Here is a 14476-nt window from a genome sequence, read left to right as displayed (position 1 = left end):
AGTTAATAGCAAAGAAATGGGTATTAACAGCAGAACAATATACAATTAACAACGGTCTATGGGAGTCGTGAGGATATAGTTTTATATTTTTTTTAAATGTTCTTTGTTTACAAATGAATGGAAAGAGAAAATAAAATGTCCCATCTCCCCCCCCCCACCCTACATGTCCCATCTTCCCCCACTCTACTATACTGTGGAAAATGAACGTTTAAGCGTTGGTGCAGTTATTATGATCTGATAAAGAAAAATAATATCAAGTCACAAGGTCCCATTTAGTAGTAAACAAAGAACATTTAATGAATTATAAAACCGTATCTTCACGACTCCCATAGACCGTTGTTAATTGTTTAAAACACCTTCAGGATATTTGGATATTATGTGTTAAAGGTGTCCCATCTTCCCCCACCCTGCTATATATACATTTAAAACTACTGGGCACTATTAAGCCCGATATGTGTTGACGTTAAGAGCCAAGCCAGTGTATAGTGTGATAATTATATCTATGCTCGCAAGCACCTCTACAATAACTTAGGTTTACGTATGGACCATATTCCGGAAACAATAATATAATGTCGCACTTTTTCTAACAACCAGTCGATTTCAATTAATCAATACATGGTTGATGTCTGTGCGGTAGCTGAGTTGTTATAAACAGATTCAGTATACAAGCTATTATGTCGTGTCCGGACGAATATTTGTAGTGAATGATAGCTTTCGTATTTTAAGTTAAAGTCGATCAGATGTATGTGAGCACTATAGGGAAAGATGGGACACCTTTATCACATAATATCCAAATATCCTAATCGTGTTTCAAACAATTAACAACGGTCCATGGGAGTCGTGAGGATATACGGGTTTATAATTCTTTAAACGTTCTTTGTTTACTACCAAATAGGACGAGAAATAGAATAAAAAGGTGTCCCATCTTACCCCACCCTATTTATAATTCGTTGTGCAGAATACGAAAAAGTGAAACGTTTCTTCTTTACTGCGTTCCTGCGCCAAGTGTGTTCTAACCGCTTACGTCTGGCTGATTATTCAGTATTTGTGGAAGGGGATGGCAAGAAGTTGTTAAGACAAGGAATGGGAATTGTGTTGCGTTGGTGAAAAGATATCTGCAATACCAGGCAGAATACAGAATATAGAAAGACAAACGAGTGCCGATATATTAATACCAACAAGTTCTGCTTTCCGTTTGCAAGAGAAATAGTTTACGTATATATATATAGTAGGGTGGGGAAGATGGGACACCTTTAGCACATAATATCCAGATATCCTGATCATGTTTAAAACAACTAACAACGGTCTATGAGACTCATGGGGACATAGTTTCATATTTCTTTGAATGTTCTTGGTTTACTACTATATGGGACGAGAAAATATAGTTAAAATGTGTCCCATCTTCCCCCATCCTACTGTATCTATCAGGGCGGGGCCAGCTGGCACGTTTTTATCGACATTCACAAGTTTTGTACGAAATCAGGTTATTGGACGCTTATTTTCAATAAGTTACAAGGTTTTAAATAGCGCTTATGGTTTGAAGTATTTTCTTCTAAGCTTCCTCATATAGCAAGCAATCATTCTATGTTGGCTTCCTTGACACCAGTGAAGAATCCTCCGGTACGTTACAGATTAAGCTGGTGGGAAGTGTTAGAGGTTGGTAGCAAACTCATCTACGGTGTTTGTATGAGTTACAAGATACGTTTAGCGGTTAGCAGATAACGTGGGGGGGTGACTATTAACCAGCACTCGACCTTTTCAATAACTATTTCTCTCAACGCAGTTTTACTTTGTATGAGGTCAACAAGTTGCAATAAATGCCTGAGGAACAAGGATTAGAATCTGCTCCATTGAACGTTGAAAGTGGAGAAGGTGACAACCAGGTAGGAATTACAATTGAATGTAAGAATGTGCCTTACTTTATCCTCGCGTGGCCGGAAAACGACAGTTTTTTATGTCGGTGGTTTTAAAGCCTATTACTAAATGCATCACGTGAAAAAAACGACTTATTTTCAGAATAAGGTGTAAGACAGTTCTAGTTCTAAATCATTCGTTAGCTCAATGAACGTCGTTTTTTACAAATGTGCAGTAAGTATAAAGTTCGTCATAAAAGACAAGTCGCTGCTCTTGTAACTATAGAATGTTTGTCAATTTTTAAATTCGTGGTATCTTGGTAATGTTATTGCTGTATAATAGGGTGGGGGAAGACGGGACACCTTTTTATTCTATTTTCTCGTCCTATTTGGTAGTAAACAAAAACATTCAAAGAAATATAAAACCGTATCCTCACGACGCCCATAGACTGTTGTTAATTGTTTAAAACATGATCAGGATATTTGGATATTATGTGCTAAATGTGTCCCCTCCCACCCTACTATATATAAGAATGAATCTAACCCCAAATATGAAAGCTATGGTTCACTGCAAATATTGTCTATGTACTATACAGCTTACAGACAGAATAATCTGTTTACAACAACGTAGCCGACGCACAGACATCTTTCTTAGGAACGATATCAGTTCATTAATAGGTAAATACCCTAACACGTTGTTCTTAAACAGCAGGAAGAGGTTTTGAACCAGGAATCTGAAACCATCGATGGTGATCTACAATCATCATCAAGTCTAATATATGGATTGAACGATAAACCACCGTGGTATCTTTGTGTGGCCTTTGGGTTACAGGTACCTAAAATAATGTGCAACAAAGTTATTATTCACAAAGTTAATACACGTGAAAACTCGCAAGCGGGCACGAGGTGTATGAAACAGAACATTCCTGTTATAACAACTGTCATTGCCCCGCCATGCGAGGATAAACAAGTTACATACATGGTAACTTGTAAGCGGGCACGAGGGTGTATGAAACAGAACACTCTTGTTATAACGGCTGTCGTTGCCCCCAATGCGAGGATAAATAAGCTACATTCATTTAAATTAGACATATTTTCCCCTTTTTTTCGCTCAAAAGAACCCATCATTTATATATAGTCGTTAAACGGTTACAAAATTCTTTAAATGTTTAACGGGGCAATACAAAAAAATGAATACGCGTCCCAACTTACCCCACTCTACTACATCCCCAGCATTATCTGGTAGCCATCGGATCTTTGGTTGGCATCCCGCTGATGGTGTCATACAAGTTATGCATACCTGATGACGTAGCGGGGAATGTGGGACGCGCCAACTTGATCAGCACAACGTTCGTGGTATCAGGGGTGTGTACGTTATTGCAAACTACGATAGGGAACAGGTAATGACACTTGTTGTAATCATTTTATTATAAAACAATCCTCGCATGGCGGAGCAACGACAGTCGTTATAACACGGGTGTTCTGTTTCATAGACCTCGTGCCCACTTACAAGTTACCACGTATGTAATTTATTTATCCTCGCATGGCGGAGCAATGACAGTCGTTATAACACGGGTGTTCTGTTTCATACACCTCGTGCCCGCTTACGAGTTACCACGTATGTAATTTATTTATCCTCGCATGGCGGAGCAATGACAGTCGTTATAACACGGGTGTTCTGTTTCATAGACCTCGTGCCCGCTTACGAGTTACCACGTATGTAATTTATTTATCCTCGCATGGCGGAGCAATGACAGTCGTTATAACACGGGTGTTCTGTTTCATACACCTCGTCGTGCCCGCTTACAAGTTACGTAACTTTGTAGGTGTATAAAGTAGATAGTGATATTTATACCATACACGTTTAACCATCTTACTTCTAACATACAGACTTCCGATCATGCAAGGAAACTCCATCGCGTTTTATCCACCATTGCTCGCTATCTTGGCACTCCCTCACAACCATTGCCCTCCAGCGCTACCTACCGGTTACATGAATTCAAGTGTGACGTTGTACAACGACAGTGGTCTCATCGTCGACGGGCAAGAAGTTTGGCAACGCAGGATAAGAGAGGTTGTTTATATACGCAACATTTATTTTGCTGAAAGGCATAAAACAACGTCCCAATTTATAACTTAGAAGTCATATATCATCCATCTTGCAAGAGCTACCAAAACCACGTATGTAACTTGAATAAATAAATTCATACAATCTTCACCCAACAGGTACAAGGGGCCATCACAGTCAGTGCTTGTTTAGAAGTCCTTCTTGGCGCCACAGGAGCAGTTGGTTTCCTTATGAGGTTTGTCGGCCCATTGACCATCGTGCCCACTGTCACGTTGATTGGATTGGACCTGTTTACCACTGCTGCCCATTTTGCACAGGTTCAATGGGGAATCGCTTTTTTGTGAGTTGAAACTAACCATGCACTCAAAATAATGAACAGCAGTAGTTAGCTGAATGCTTTTTCATGTGCTGTTATGTGTCATGTCTTTTAGTTGCCCGCCTACCATTTTAGATGCGTTTGTGGAATTTTTATTTTTACTATCAAGTAAAACAAAACCAAAAAAAATAAAAATCAAAAATCAAAAAAAATAATCACCCACAAAGTAACCACATGGCAACTCGTAAGCTGGCACGAGGTGTTAAACCCGTGTTATAACGACTGTCGTTTTCCGGCCACGCGAAGATAAAGTAAATTACATTCATTTCTTCATTCAAGTCATAGTTTTGAAAAGATTGTTTTTAACTGACTGCACACTTTTAATGTTGGGTGTATTAAACACATGTGTGATATATCTATTCAGCACAGTTGCAGTGCTGGCTCTTTGCTCTCAGTATCTGAAGTACGTAGACGTTCCTTTCCCCAAGTTTAGTTTTCGTCGTCGGGAATGTTACGTTGATAGAAGTGGATTCTTTAGGATGTTCCCGGTGAGTTCATTTCGTGTGGGAAGCCCTAACTTTGTCCCTTTGCATGTTAGTACAGTAACAGTGGTATAATACTGTAGGGAAAAATGGATACCGTAAGAACATAAGATACACGCGAGATTGTTGACTGTAATATATAGTGGGGTGGGAGAAGATGGGACACCTTTTTAGTCTATTTTCTGGTTCCATTTGGTAGTAAACAAAAAACATTCAATGAATAATAAAATCGTACCCTCACGACTCCCATAGACCGTTGATATTTGTTTAAAACATAATCAGGATACTTGGATATTATGTGCTAAAGGTGTCCCATTTTCCCCCAACCCCACTATAATTTTGTAAATATTATTTTGTAAATATTAGGTTTACTGGGAAAATGGGACAATAATAGAGAATGAAAACATGTCCCATCTTACCCTAACCTACTATAAGCGAATGATATGCATGGATCCTTTAAGCGTACCTTGCGTTTCTTATACAGGTTCTGATTGCATTGTTATCAGCGTGGCTACTTTGCTACATATTCACCGTCACCAATGTTTTCCCAAACGACCCAACCAATCCGTACTACAAAGCAAGGACAGATATTCGGGCCAATGTTATATATAATAGTCCGTGGTAAGCTCCTATGTTAGTATTGTCCACGCCATAGTAAAGCGGTTAGCGCGCCTGCCTCTAACATAAGCGGCACGAGGTGTATGGAACAGAACACCCGTGTTATATAACGACTGTCGTTTTTCGGCCACGCGAGGATAAATAAATTACATGTTTTGTTTTTACTGCCTTTACAGTTCATTTTAATGCCCAATTTATATACGGTGACTTATTTCCTCTAAGTGTTTAACAAATTAAAAGTAAATGATCAAGTCTTTGCTGCCACATACGCGCATAAATAATAAAAAATTAAGAAAATGAAATTAGAAACAAAATGACTGCCGTTAAAAAACTCTACGAGTAAAAAAGTGTCAAAAAGACGTGGATATTAAGTCCAGCATATAATTCAAAATCCCACAATTAGTAGCAGCTTAGTAATCGGAAGAAGTGTGTAATAATTGACAGTTTATATAATAGGGCGGGGGAGATGTGACACCTTTAGCACGTAATATCCGAATATCCTGACGATATTTTAAACAATTAACAACGGTCGGGAGTCGTGGGGATACGGTTTATAATTCCTTGAATTGGAGTCGTGGGGATACGGTTTTATAATTCCTTGAATGTTCTTGGCTTAAGAGACGAGAAAATAGAGGTAAAAGGTGTCCCATCTTCCCCCACCCTACTATATCTCTCTAGTAGTGATCACAACATCTGCTATGTAGGTTCCGCTTCCCCTACCCCGGACAGTGGGGTTTGCCTGTTGTAACGGTTGGTGGGGTCATTGGGATGTTGGTTGCTGTTATATGCAGCACCATTGAATCTATTGGTGATTACCACGCGTGTGCTCGCCTAGCTAACGTACCGCCGCCCCCAAGCCATGCTTTGAACAGGTGAGCGAAGTATTTTATATAAGCTTGCTTGCGAAGTGGTTGGCGCCTGACTAGTCCTAAGTTGACGGGCTCGATGCTCGATGCTGCCACCACTGTGGGCGTGTGTGCCATTATATCATTATAACATAGCAATCTGTAGTGCTCTCTTAGGTAGTCTAAGTTGCCAGCCTTAACATTACAAAAAAATAAGAAATTTCCTAATAACTAATCGTCCACAAAGTTACATACGTGGTAACTGGTAAGCGAGCCAAGGTGTATGAAACAGAACACCCGTGTTAAAACCACTGTCGTTGCCTCGCCATGCGAGGATAAATAAGTTACATACATTCCTTCATATACTTCCAGAGGAATACTAATGGAAGGAGTTGGAGTGATGTTGGCTGGTTTAATGGGAACTGGATCCGGGACAACGTCGTTTACTCAAAACATTGCGGCGATCGGGATAACTCGTGTAGGAAGCAGAGTGGTAAGTTACATAATGTAGGAGCTGGGTTTAACTCGAATGCGGCTGCAGTTTCAGCCGTAAGGAATAAGCGACTGTTGTCTATAACTTAATTAATGCTCTCCTCTTGATGAATATATACAGATGTATTGACGATAACGCGAATCATAAACGATAGGTAGATTCCAACAACCCCCAAACTAGCAGCCGCGTCAGCCAGATAGAGAGCCAAAGAAAGAGAGAGAGAGAGCCATGGACAGCAGAGAGAGATATTCTGTTTTATGTGTGTGAGGTTCCGCAGAGCGGCCCGCCATGGGCCCTAGGATTTAGGTTACAATTGACCCATTACCCCAGAGAGATAGATTAAAAGCAGTTATGTTCAATCCCTTATTTAAATGGAATAATGCTAATAGCTGAACACATAATAACTAAACCTCCATTGTCAAGGAACTCACCCATAAACGATAAAATATATATATAATGTATATATCCTTAGGTTCTTCAAACGGCTGGCATCTTATTCATGCTTCTTGGTTACTTCAGTAAGTTTGGAAGCATATTCGTCACTTTACCTGATCCTGTGATGGGCGGAATGTTCTTCGCTATGTTTGGGATGATATCAGCTGTTGGATTATCGAATCTCAAATACGTTGACCTCGATTCGAACAGGTGAGAATTTTTGAAAGCAGCAAAACTTTAACAAAAATTAACAAACTCTGTAGATTTAAGTTAAAGGTTGGAAAAAGTTACATACGTGATAACTTGTAAGCGGGCACGAGGTGTATGAAACAGAACAACTGTGTTATAACGACTGTTGTTACCCCGCCATGCGAGGATAAATAAGTTACATACATGGTAACTTGTAAGCGGGGATAAAGTGTATGAAACAGAACACCCGTGTTATAATGACTATCGTTAAAGTAAGTTACATTTATTCATTAGCTTATTGATCGATTCATTCTTCTTTTCGTCTAACGGATCGAATCATATTACTTGTATACCGAAACGAACAACTAAACGGCAATTCCGTATAGTTATTGGTGGGTGAAAGCTATGTACAAACGGCAGGGTGTTTATTAAAGGAACAGGTTTTAGTATATGGCCCTTATATAGTTTCACATATATCACATATATATATTCACATCACATATATTCACATATATATAGTTGTCGCATGTTGCCTAGGAACAAACTATATTCTAGGAGAGCACAGTATATCCATACTGCCCAATCCTTTAACCAAACTGAACTCGTAATATTGGTTTCGTTAGGGTTAGGCATGGTTTGTAATATATTAAAACCGTTACCTAGAAACATCTTTGTTATTGGAGTCTCCTTATTCACGGGGTTGTCGGTGGCAAATTGGACCAAAGCAAATTCTTCTGCGATCAAAACTGGAGTGACCGAAGTCGACCAGATATTCAAAATCGTTCTGTCATCAGCTATGTTGGTGGGAGGGCTGGTCGGGTTTTTCTTTGACAACACTTTGCCTGGTAAACTTACAATAATAGAAATTTCTTTGAATACAGTGTTGAAGAAATGATTAAAAACAACGAAGAGAAAGAAATTATAGAACTAAATTAAAGTCGTTAAAACTGCTATGGGTAAAAACTATACAAGTAAAAGCAATATATCTTAATATATTTCTGTGTTATGTTTCACATTGTACTACTCCATAGCAATAGTATAATCTATGACGGTTGCTACGTTTAAGGTACCGAAACCGAGCGAGGTTTGAAAGCATTTAACAAGCACCAAGTCAACGAAAACGAGGAAAACATCAGCTTATCGAGGATCGATAAAAGTTACAATCTTCCTTTTTCGACCACTTGTTGCAGGTTAATAAAATCAACATATGTAGAAAAAAAGACAGGACGTTTAAGCATATATTGCCCAATGTTTTACATAACGTTTTACATATTTTTATTTGTCTTTTGAAAACGAGAGCGAGGATCGTGTAATTGAAAGAGAGAGGAATCAACAACAAAACAACAGTTGTTAAAACACGCTATGAATAAAAAGTGCGGATTTAATAGCGTGGTTGTTGCATCCAAAGCGTAACAATACGCCACAAATCTATACTTTATCTTAACAAAACCAACCGTTCACAGATTCACGCGCAACTTTCCATTTATTCCCGACTATCAAGAGCAAGCAGAAAGATCGTTTGAATGAAACTTATCTGTCCTCGTGGGTTACCACGTAGGTAAGTTTGTGATAGTGATTTAATGTTTTCAATATTTGGATGTATGGCTGACAATTTCACAACCCATTTTAAATTAACAACGGTCTATGGAAGTCGTGAGAAAAAGGATTTATAATTCTTTGAATATTCTCTGTTTACTATTAAATAAGATGAAAAATAAAAAATAAAAAAGTGTATCATTTTCCAAACCATACTATACATTTGTTATGCACTAGGAAACACCTTCTTCCTGTGCTGAGTCAACTTCGACAGAAAAAAGTCGCAATCGATTTCGAAGTTTTTGTTTGCTTTTTGACAAGTCGGACAGTCGTCGCTTTAAAACCAAGTTGGAATAATTTGAAGCGCTCAAGTTTCTGGTCCTACATAACGTCGACTGTGCTGTATAAGTCTATGATATATATTTCTATCGATTGTTTTGATTAGGTTTGATTTGACGGCTGTATCTCACTCAGGTGTTTCGGCCCAGCAATTTAAGCTAGACTTACCGCATGAGTGATCGCCACGCAAACGTTTAATGTTTAGCAAGTGAGAATGCTTGTAGCTTTAAATATGCAGCGGTGTCTTTTAGAATGCAAGCTAGCTTGCAATGCGAAGATGCGTTTTGATTAGCGTGTAGTCGGACAGTCGCCGTTTTAAAACCAAATTGGAATAATTTAAAACGGTCTAAGTTTCTGAAACCTACATAACGTCGCCTCAAAATATCCTGATCGTGTTTTAAACAATTACCAACAGTCTATGGGAGTTGTAAGGATATAGTTTTTTTTTGACCTTAAGCACATAATATCCAAACATCCTGGTCGTGTTTCAAACAATTAACAACGGTATATCGGGCATATACGTAATAACTCTTTTTAATAATTCTTTGAATGTTCTTTGTTTACTATTAAATGGGAAGAGAAAATAGAGTTAAAAGGTGTCTATTTTATATTCTATATCTATGCTCGAAGCAAACAGTGGAACATAGGATTAACGTATAGACCATATTCCGGAAAGAAATACGTTTGCCTCGCTTTTCTAACAACCAGTCGATTTCAATTAATCAATACATAGTTGATGTCTGTGCGGTAGCTGAGTTGTTATAAACGGATTCAGTATACAAGCTATTATGTCGTGTCCGGACGAATATTTGTAGTGTTTTAAATCAGAATATTTTTTGTTAAAGTCGACTTACAATTGGTTTAAATTTGATAAAACGGCTTACAGTAGTCAGCGAGATATTGTTAGGTCAACCGAGAAGTTAACGCTTGAATGCGTTTCCACGAAAGCCTTTAAAGAACCAACTTTAAGATTCTTACATGCTGGTGGTATACCTCTAGAGCATTTACCAATACAAGCATTCATGCCATTCGGTAAGCGCTTATGCAGAATTGTAGGCTTACTGTTGTGTATCTAGTCTGCTGGTGTCATATATACAGATATGTTTATGTTTAAGCGGCATCTTAATGTAAACAGATGCGAACTGCACAGACATTGCATGTGCAACAGGCAGGTCGTGTAGAAGATATTTTGCAATGTAGACACTCAATAACTTGTAAGTTGTAACGTGAACGTTTTTTGATATTTTGACCTAGTTTTACATGCGCGGGTATTGGAGTTATTTGACCTATTACTTGCTGTAGGCTATAAGATAGAGTTTGTTATGAAAGAAGCGATCAACCTCCCGTTAATAGATGGCAGGATCGGTTGCAGAAAGTTGGTTGCCGCTGATAAAGACGACGTGGAAGAAATGGTCACTAAATATTTCTGTCCCAACGAACCGTTGCGGTCGGCTTTGGAAGTTGTTTACCCGGGAAAAGTGGATACGGAATTCGTTCGAAAGCATGCGGAGGTATAACTTACTTTATCCTCGCGTGGCTGGAAAACGACAGTCGTTATAATACGGGTGATAATACACCTCGTGCCAACATAGGAGTTACCAAGTATGTTACTTTGTGGGAGGTATAACATACGAAAGTTGTTTTAGGAAACAAGTACTTTGTTGTGTATGGTGGGGAAGCTATGTCTCTTTGTGTGGCTAAGAAGTAACATCACTGCGGTTACTTATTGACAGGCGCACAGTGTACACTTGATTAGGATGAGATCACCCATATAGTAGCCTACCTAGGGTAGGGGGAAACGGGACACCTTTAGCACATAATATCCAAATATCCTGATCGTGTTTTAAACAATTAACAACGGTCTATGGGAGTCGTGAGGATATGGTTTTATAATTCTTTGGATGTAATTTTGAAAGGTGTCCCATCTTCCCCACCCCACTTTCTACTTGCTATGCATGTATTTAAACTACACCATACACAACTGCAATAAAGATAAACTTTTCCTGTGAAGAGATTTTCTATATACAGTGGATGGGGAAAGATGGGACACTTTTAGCTCTATTTTCTCGTCCCATTAAGTAGTAAACGAAGAACATTTAAAGAAATATAAAACTGTATCCTGACGACTCCCATAGACCGTTGTCAATTGTTTAAAACACGATCAGGATATTTAGATATTATGCTCTAAACGTGTCCCATCTTCCCCCACCCTACTATATATATATATACCAATTTATGAATATGCGTGAGCAAATGTATATAATAATATATACTATACAGGAATGCATGAGCTGTAACTCGTCTTTAATGGCTTACAATATTCAAACTGGGGAAACTGCTGGGATTATTCTGTGTGAAGTTCTTCGATACAAAGACGACCAAACCATGGACGATGAAAAGTGGAAAGCGAAGTTTAGAAACAGAGGTGTTACTACTATAAACGCGGTGAGGGCTTGAAAAAATGTTTTGATCGGTAAAAATATCAGAAATTATGTTGGTCCATAAACATGCGCAAATATTAGGTATTGTTATTTTGTTGGGGTAGAACGAACCGTATATTATAGTAGGGTGGGGGAAGATGGGACACCTTTTTATGCAATTTTCTTCTTCCATTTGGTAATAAACAAAGAACATTCAAAAAAATATAAACCCATTTCCTCATGACTCCCATAGACCGTTGTTAATTGTTTAAAACACGACCAGGTTATTTAGATAACATGTGCTAAAGGTGTCCCATCTTCCCCGCAGTACTTTATATGTAAAGTATAATTTACAGAAACTATTTGAAACATTGAACAAAAACCTTGGCAAAGTAACCGAAGGGAAAATGTGTTTTCGAATCTATCTTGCAACAGTGAATCCAAGTTACGGAAGATTGGGCATAATGTCCGGGTTGGTGGAAAGGTGAACGTTTGTTCCTAGTATACAGTAGGGCGGGAGGATGGGACACCTTTAGCACATAATATCCGAACATCCGGATCGTGTTTAAACAATTAACAACGGTTTATGGGAGTCGTGAGAATACGGTTTTATGATTCTTTGAATGTTCTTTGTTTACTACCAAATGGGACGAGAAAATATAATAAAAAGATGTCCCATCTTTCCCCACCCTATAATAGTACTGTGGGGTAAGATGAACAACATTAGAACATAATGTTCCATATTTCATGAATTAGTAACACCGCTATTTTAGAATCGCTTTACACGGTTATGCGGCTCTGAATATTCTTGGTTTGCTACAATGCGAAAATAAATTGAAAACATGTTCTATTTTACCCCACCCTACCATGTCCTATTTTACCCCACCCTACCATGTCCTATTTTACCCCACCCTACCATAGGTACTCTTACAAAAAATGTTTTGTTTATTTTTTTTAGGATTGAATTGGTCGCAAAAGATTTGGGATGCGACTTTATATTTATGGAGTCGACGTCACTGTACACGCAACGGATTGCATCTAAGCTCGGTTACACGACCGAGAATGAAATCAAATACTCGGGGTACTTCGACCCGTTATCTGGAACTTATATATTTAAACATGTACCGTCACCGCATCAATCTGTTAAACTTTTAGTGAAAGCTATTACTTGAGTTCTGTCCAGGGTTTATACTGTAACGATTGAGCGTGTTTCGAGCACAGATATATATTCTAGTTTTCCAAATTAACTTAATGCATAAAGACCGAACATTAAACAGTCGTGTTGCGTAACTATTACATCTGGTGTAACTGTGTTTATGATTGAGCGACACATCTTGCGTTTTTCCAACAAGGCAGGAAACTATCTGCCCAGTCCGCCCGTTTGACAGACGCCACTTTTCAGTGTAAAACGTTCTTTCCTGGTACTGCTTTCGCACATGTGTTTCATGCTATAAAAGCCCTCCTATTTTCTGTGCTTAGAGGGCAGTTGGAGCTCTCTTATACTCATGCTATCCTCACGTTTGTCCCTAGCCTGATGCCGCTCGTTTGTCCGTTAATAAAATGAGTTGTCGACGTATAGCGTTATGGAGTCGTTACGTTGCGTTGGGTGCTAGCGTGAACGGATCTACTGCACCCCCCGCCACGATGCGTTGAGATGGGCGCTACCGGTGAACCCTACATTACCGCACCCCCTACAATACTAATTTAGTGAAAAGTCTTCACCTGCAAGATAAAGATTAGAATGCTCGCTAAAGCATCAGCATTGTATAGCCTGCCGTATACGTGGATCTAGTATATGACATTGGTTGGTTAGAACATTTGTTGCGTGACCATTGGTGTAAAATAAACATTACATTGCCTGGTTGGATTTTTGTGTTGTGTTTTTTTTGTTTAATTATGTTTGTTATGCACCAGGAAACACCTTCTTCGTATGCTGAGCCAACTTCGACAGAAAAAAGTCGCAATCGATTTCGAAGTTTTTGTTTGCTTTTTGACAAGTCGGACAGTCGCCGTTTTAAAACCAAGTTGGAGTAATTTGAAGCGCTCAAGTTTCTGGCCCTACATAACGTCGACTGTGCTGTATAAGCCTATGATATATATTTCTATCGATTGTTTTGATTAGGTTTGATTTGACGGCTGTATCTCACTCAGGTGTTTCGGTTTAGTTGCTATAGTTTGGCTCACCAACTTTAGTTCGGCTCAGCAAGTTAAGCTAGACTTACCGCATGAGTGATCGCCACGCAAACGTTTAATGTTTGGCAAGTGAGAATGCTTGTAGCTTTAAATATGTAGCGGTGTCTTTTAGAATGCAAGCTAGCTTGCAATGCGAAGAGATGCGTTTTGATTAGCGTTTACACGTATTATTGTTTTTGATGCTACGCAATAGTGTATCATATTTTAGTAAGTATTTCATTGCGAAGTTACCTAGTGCAAGTTTCGTATCTTTTGAACGCTGGTTTGCTTTTTAGAATACGATGGAATTCTATTGTGGGTTGCGGTGCAAGTTAAAGCGCGCACTATGGCCTACATTAGACATTCAGTATATAGGCCATGGTAGCGCCCATCTTAACGACTCCATAACGCTATGTCGACAGGTTTATTAAGGTGGCTGTACACAGTATCCGGCGTGCAAATTCGCCTGCGAAGTTGTATGCAAACCCGTGTCCAATTATGCATGCGGCAGCGAAATCCGGATAAAACAGACAAAACGGACGAATTCCGAATACTGTGTACAGCCACCTTTAGGTAGACAAGCTCGAAGTATGGCCAACCGCAATATTGTCATTACATCAATACTGCATAGAATGCACATATAAGAGAGA

The 14476-nt window shown here is 38.9% G+C and overlaps 2 protein-coding genes across 7 annotated transcripts; both read left to right on the top strand.

The window, feature by feature from the left end:
* Window positions 1-35: 35 nt before the first annotated feature.
* On the top strand, window positions 36-13808 carry LOC149737367 (solute carrier family 23 member 2-like). 4 transcript variants are annotated; one of them, XM_089874876.1, is made up of 15 exons: window positions 36-1656; window positions 1784-1883; window positions 2563-2685; window positions 3087-3253; window positions 3744-3927; window positions 4080-4261; window positions 4662-4785; window positions 5264-5400; window positions 6102-6269; window positions 6615-6735; window positions 7208-7380; window positions 8023-8204; window positions 8426-8549; window positions 8823-8917; window positions 13569-13808. In XM_089874876.1, exons 2-14 carry the CDS (start codon window positions 1818-1820, stop codon window positions 8884-8886), a joined length of 1815 nt encoding a protein of 604 aa, XP_089731002.1. In that variant the 5' UTR covers window positions 36-1656; window positions 1784-1817; the 3' UTR covers window positions 8887-8917; window positions 13569-13808. The 4 variants fall into 4 exon arrangements, with proteins under 4 accessions (XP_089731002.1, XP_089731001.1, XP_089731003.1 ...); XM_089874875.1 differs by lacking the exon at window positions 13569-13808 and adding an exon at window positions 9133-9822 and having other exon boundaries at window positions 36-1620; XM_089874877.1 differs by lacking the exon at window positions 13569-13808 and adding an exon at window positions 9133-9822 and having other exon boundaries at window positions 8823-8913.
* LOC149737368 (uncharacterized) lies at window positions 9967-13232 on the top strand. 3 transcript variants are annotated; one of them, XM_089874885.1, is made up of 5 exons: window positions 9967-10266; window positions 10588-10745; window positions 11515-11679; window positions 12011-12138; window positions 12613-13232. In XM_089874885.1, the coding sequence occupies exons 1-5, from the start codon at window positions 10257-10259 to the stop codon at window positions 12824-12826; spliced, it is 675 nt and encodes a 224-aa protein (XP_089731011.1). In that variant the 5' UTR covers window positions 9967-10256; the 3' UTR covers window positions 12827-13232. The 3 variants fall into 3 exon arrangements, with proteins under 3 accessions (XP_089731011.1, XP_089731010.1, XP_089731009.1); XM_089874884.1 differs by having other exon boundaries at window positions 10537-10745; window positions 12011-12126; XM_089874883.1 differs by having other exon boundaries at window positions 10537-10745.
* Window positions 13809-14476: the final 668 nt, after the last annotated feature.

Source organism: Ciona robusta, chromosome 3, assembly GCF_009617815.1.
Source record: "Ciona robusta chromosome 3, ASM961781v2".
Lineage (NCBI taxonomy): Eukaryota > Metazoa > Chordata > Ascidiacea > Phlebobranchia > Cionidae > Ciona > Ciona robusta.
The sequence above is the reverse complement of the archived record's forward strand: the minus strand, read 5'-3'. Positions and strand labels throughout refer to the sequence as shown.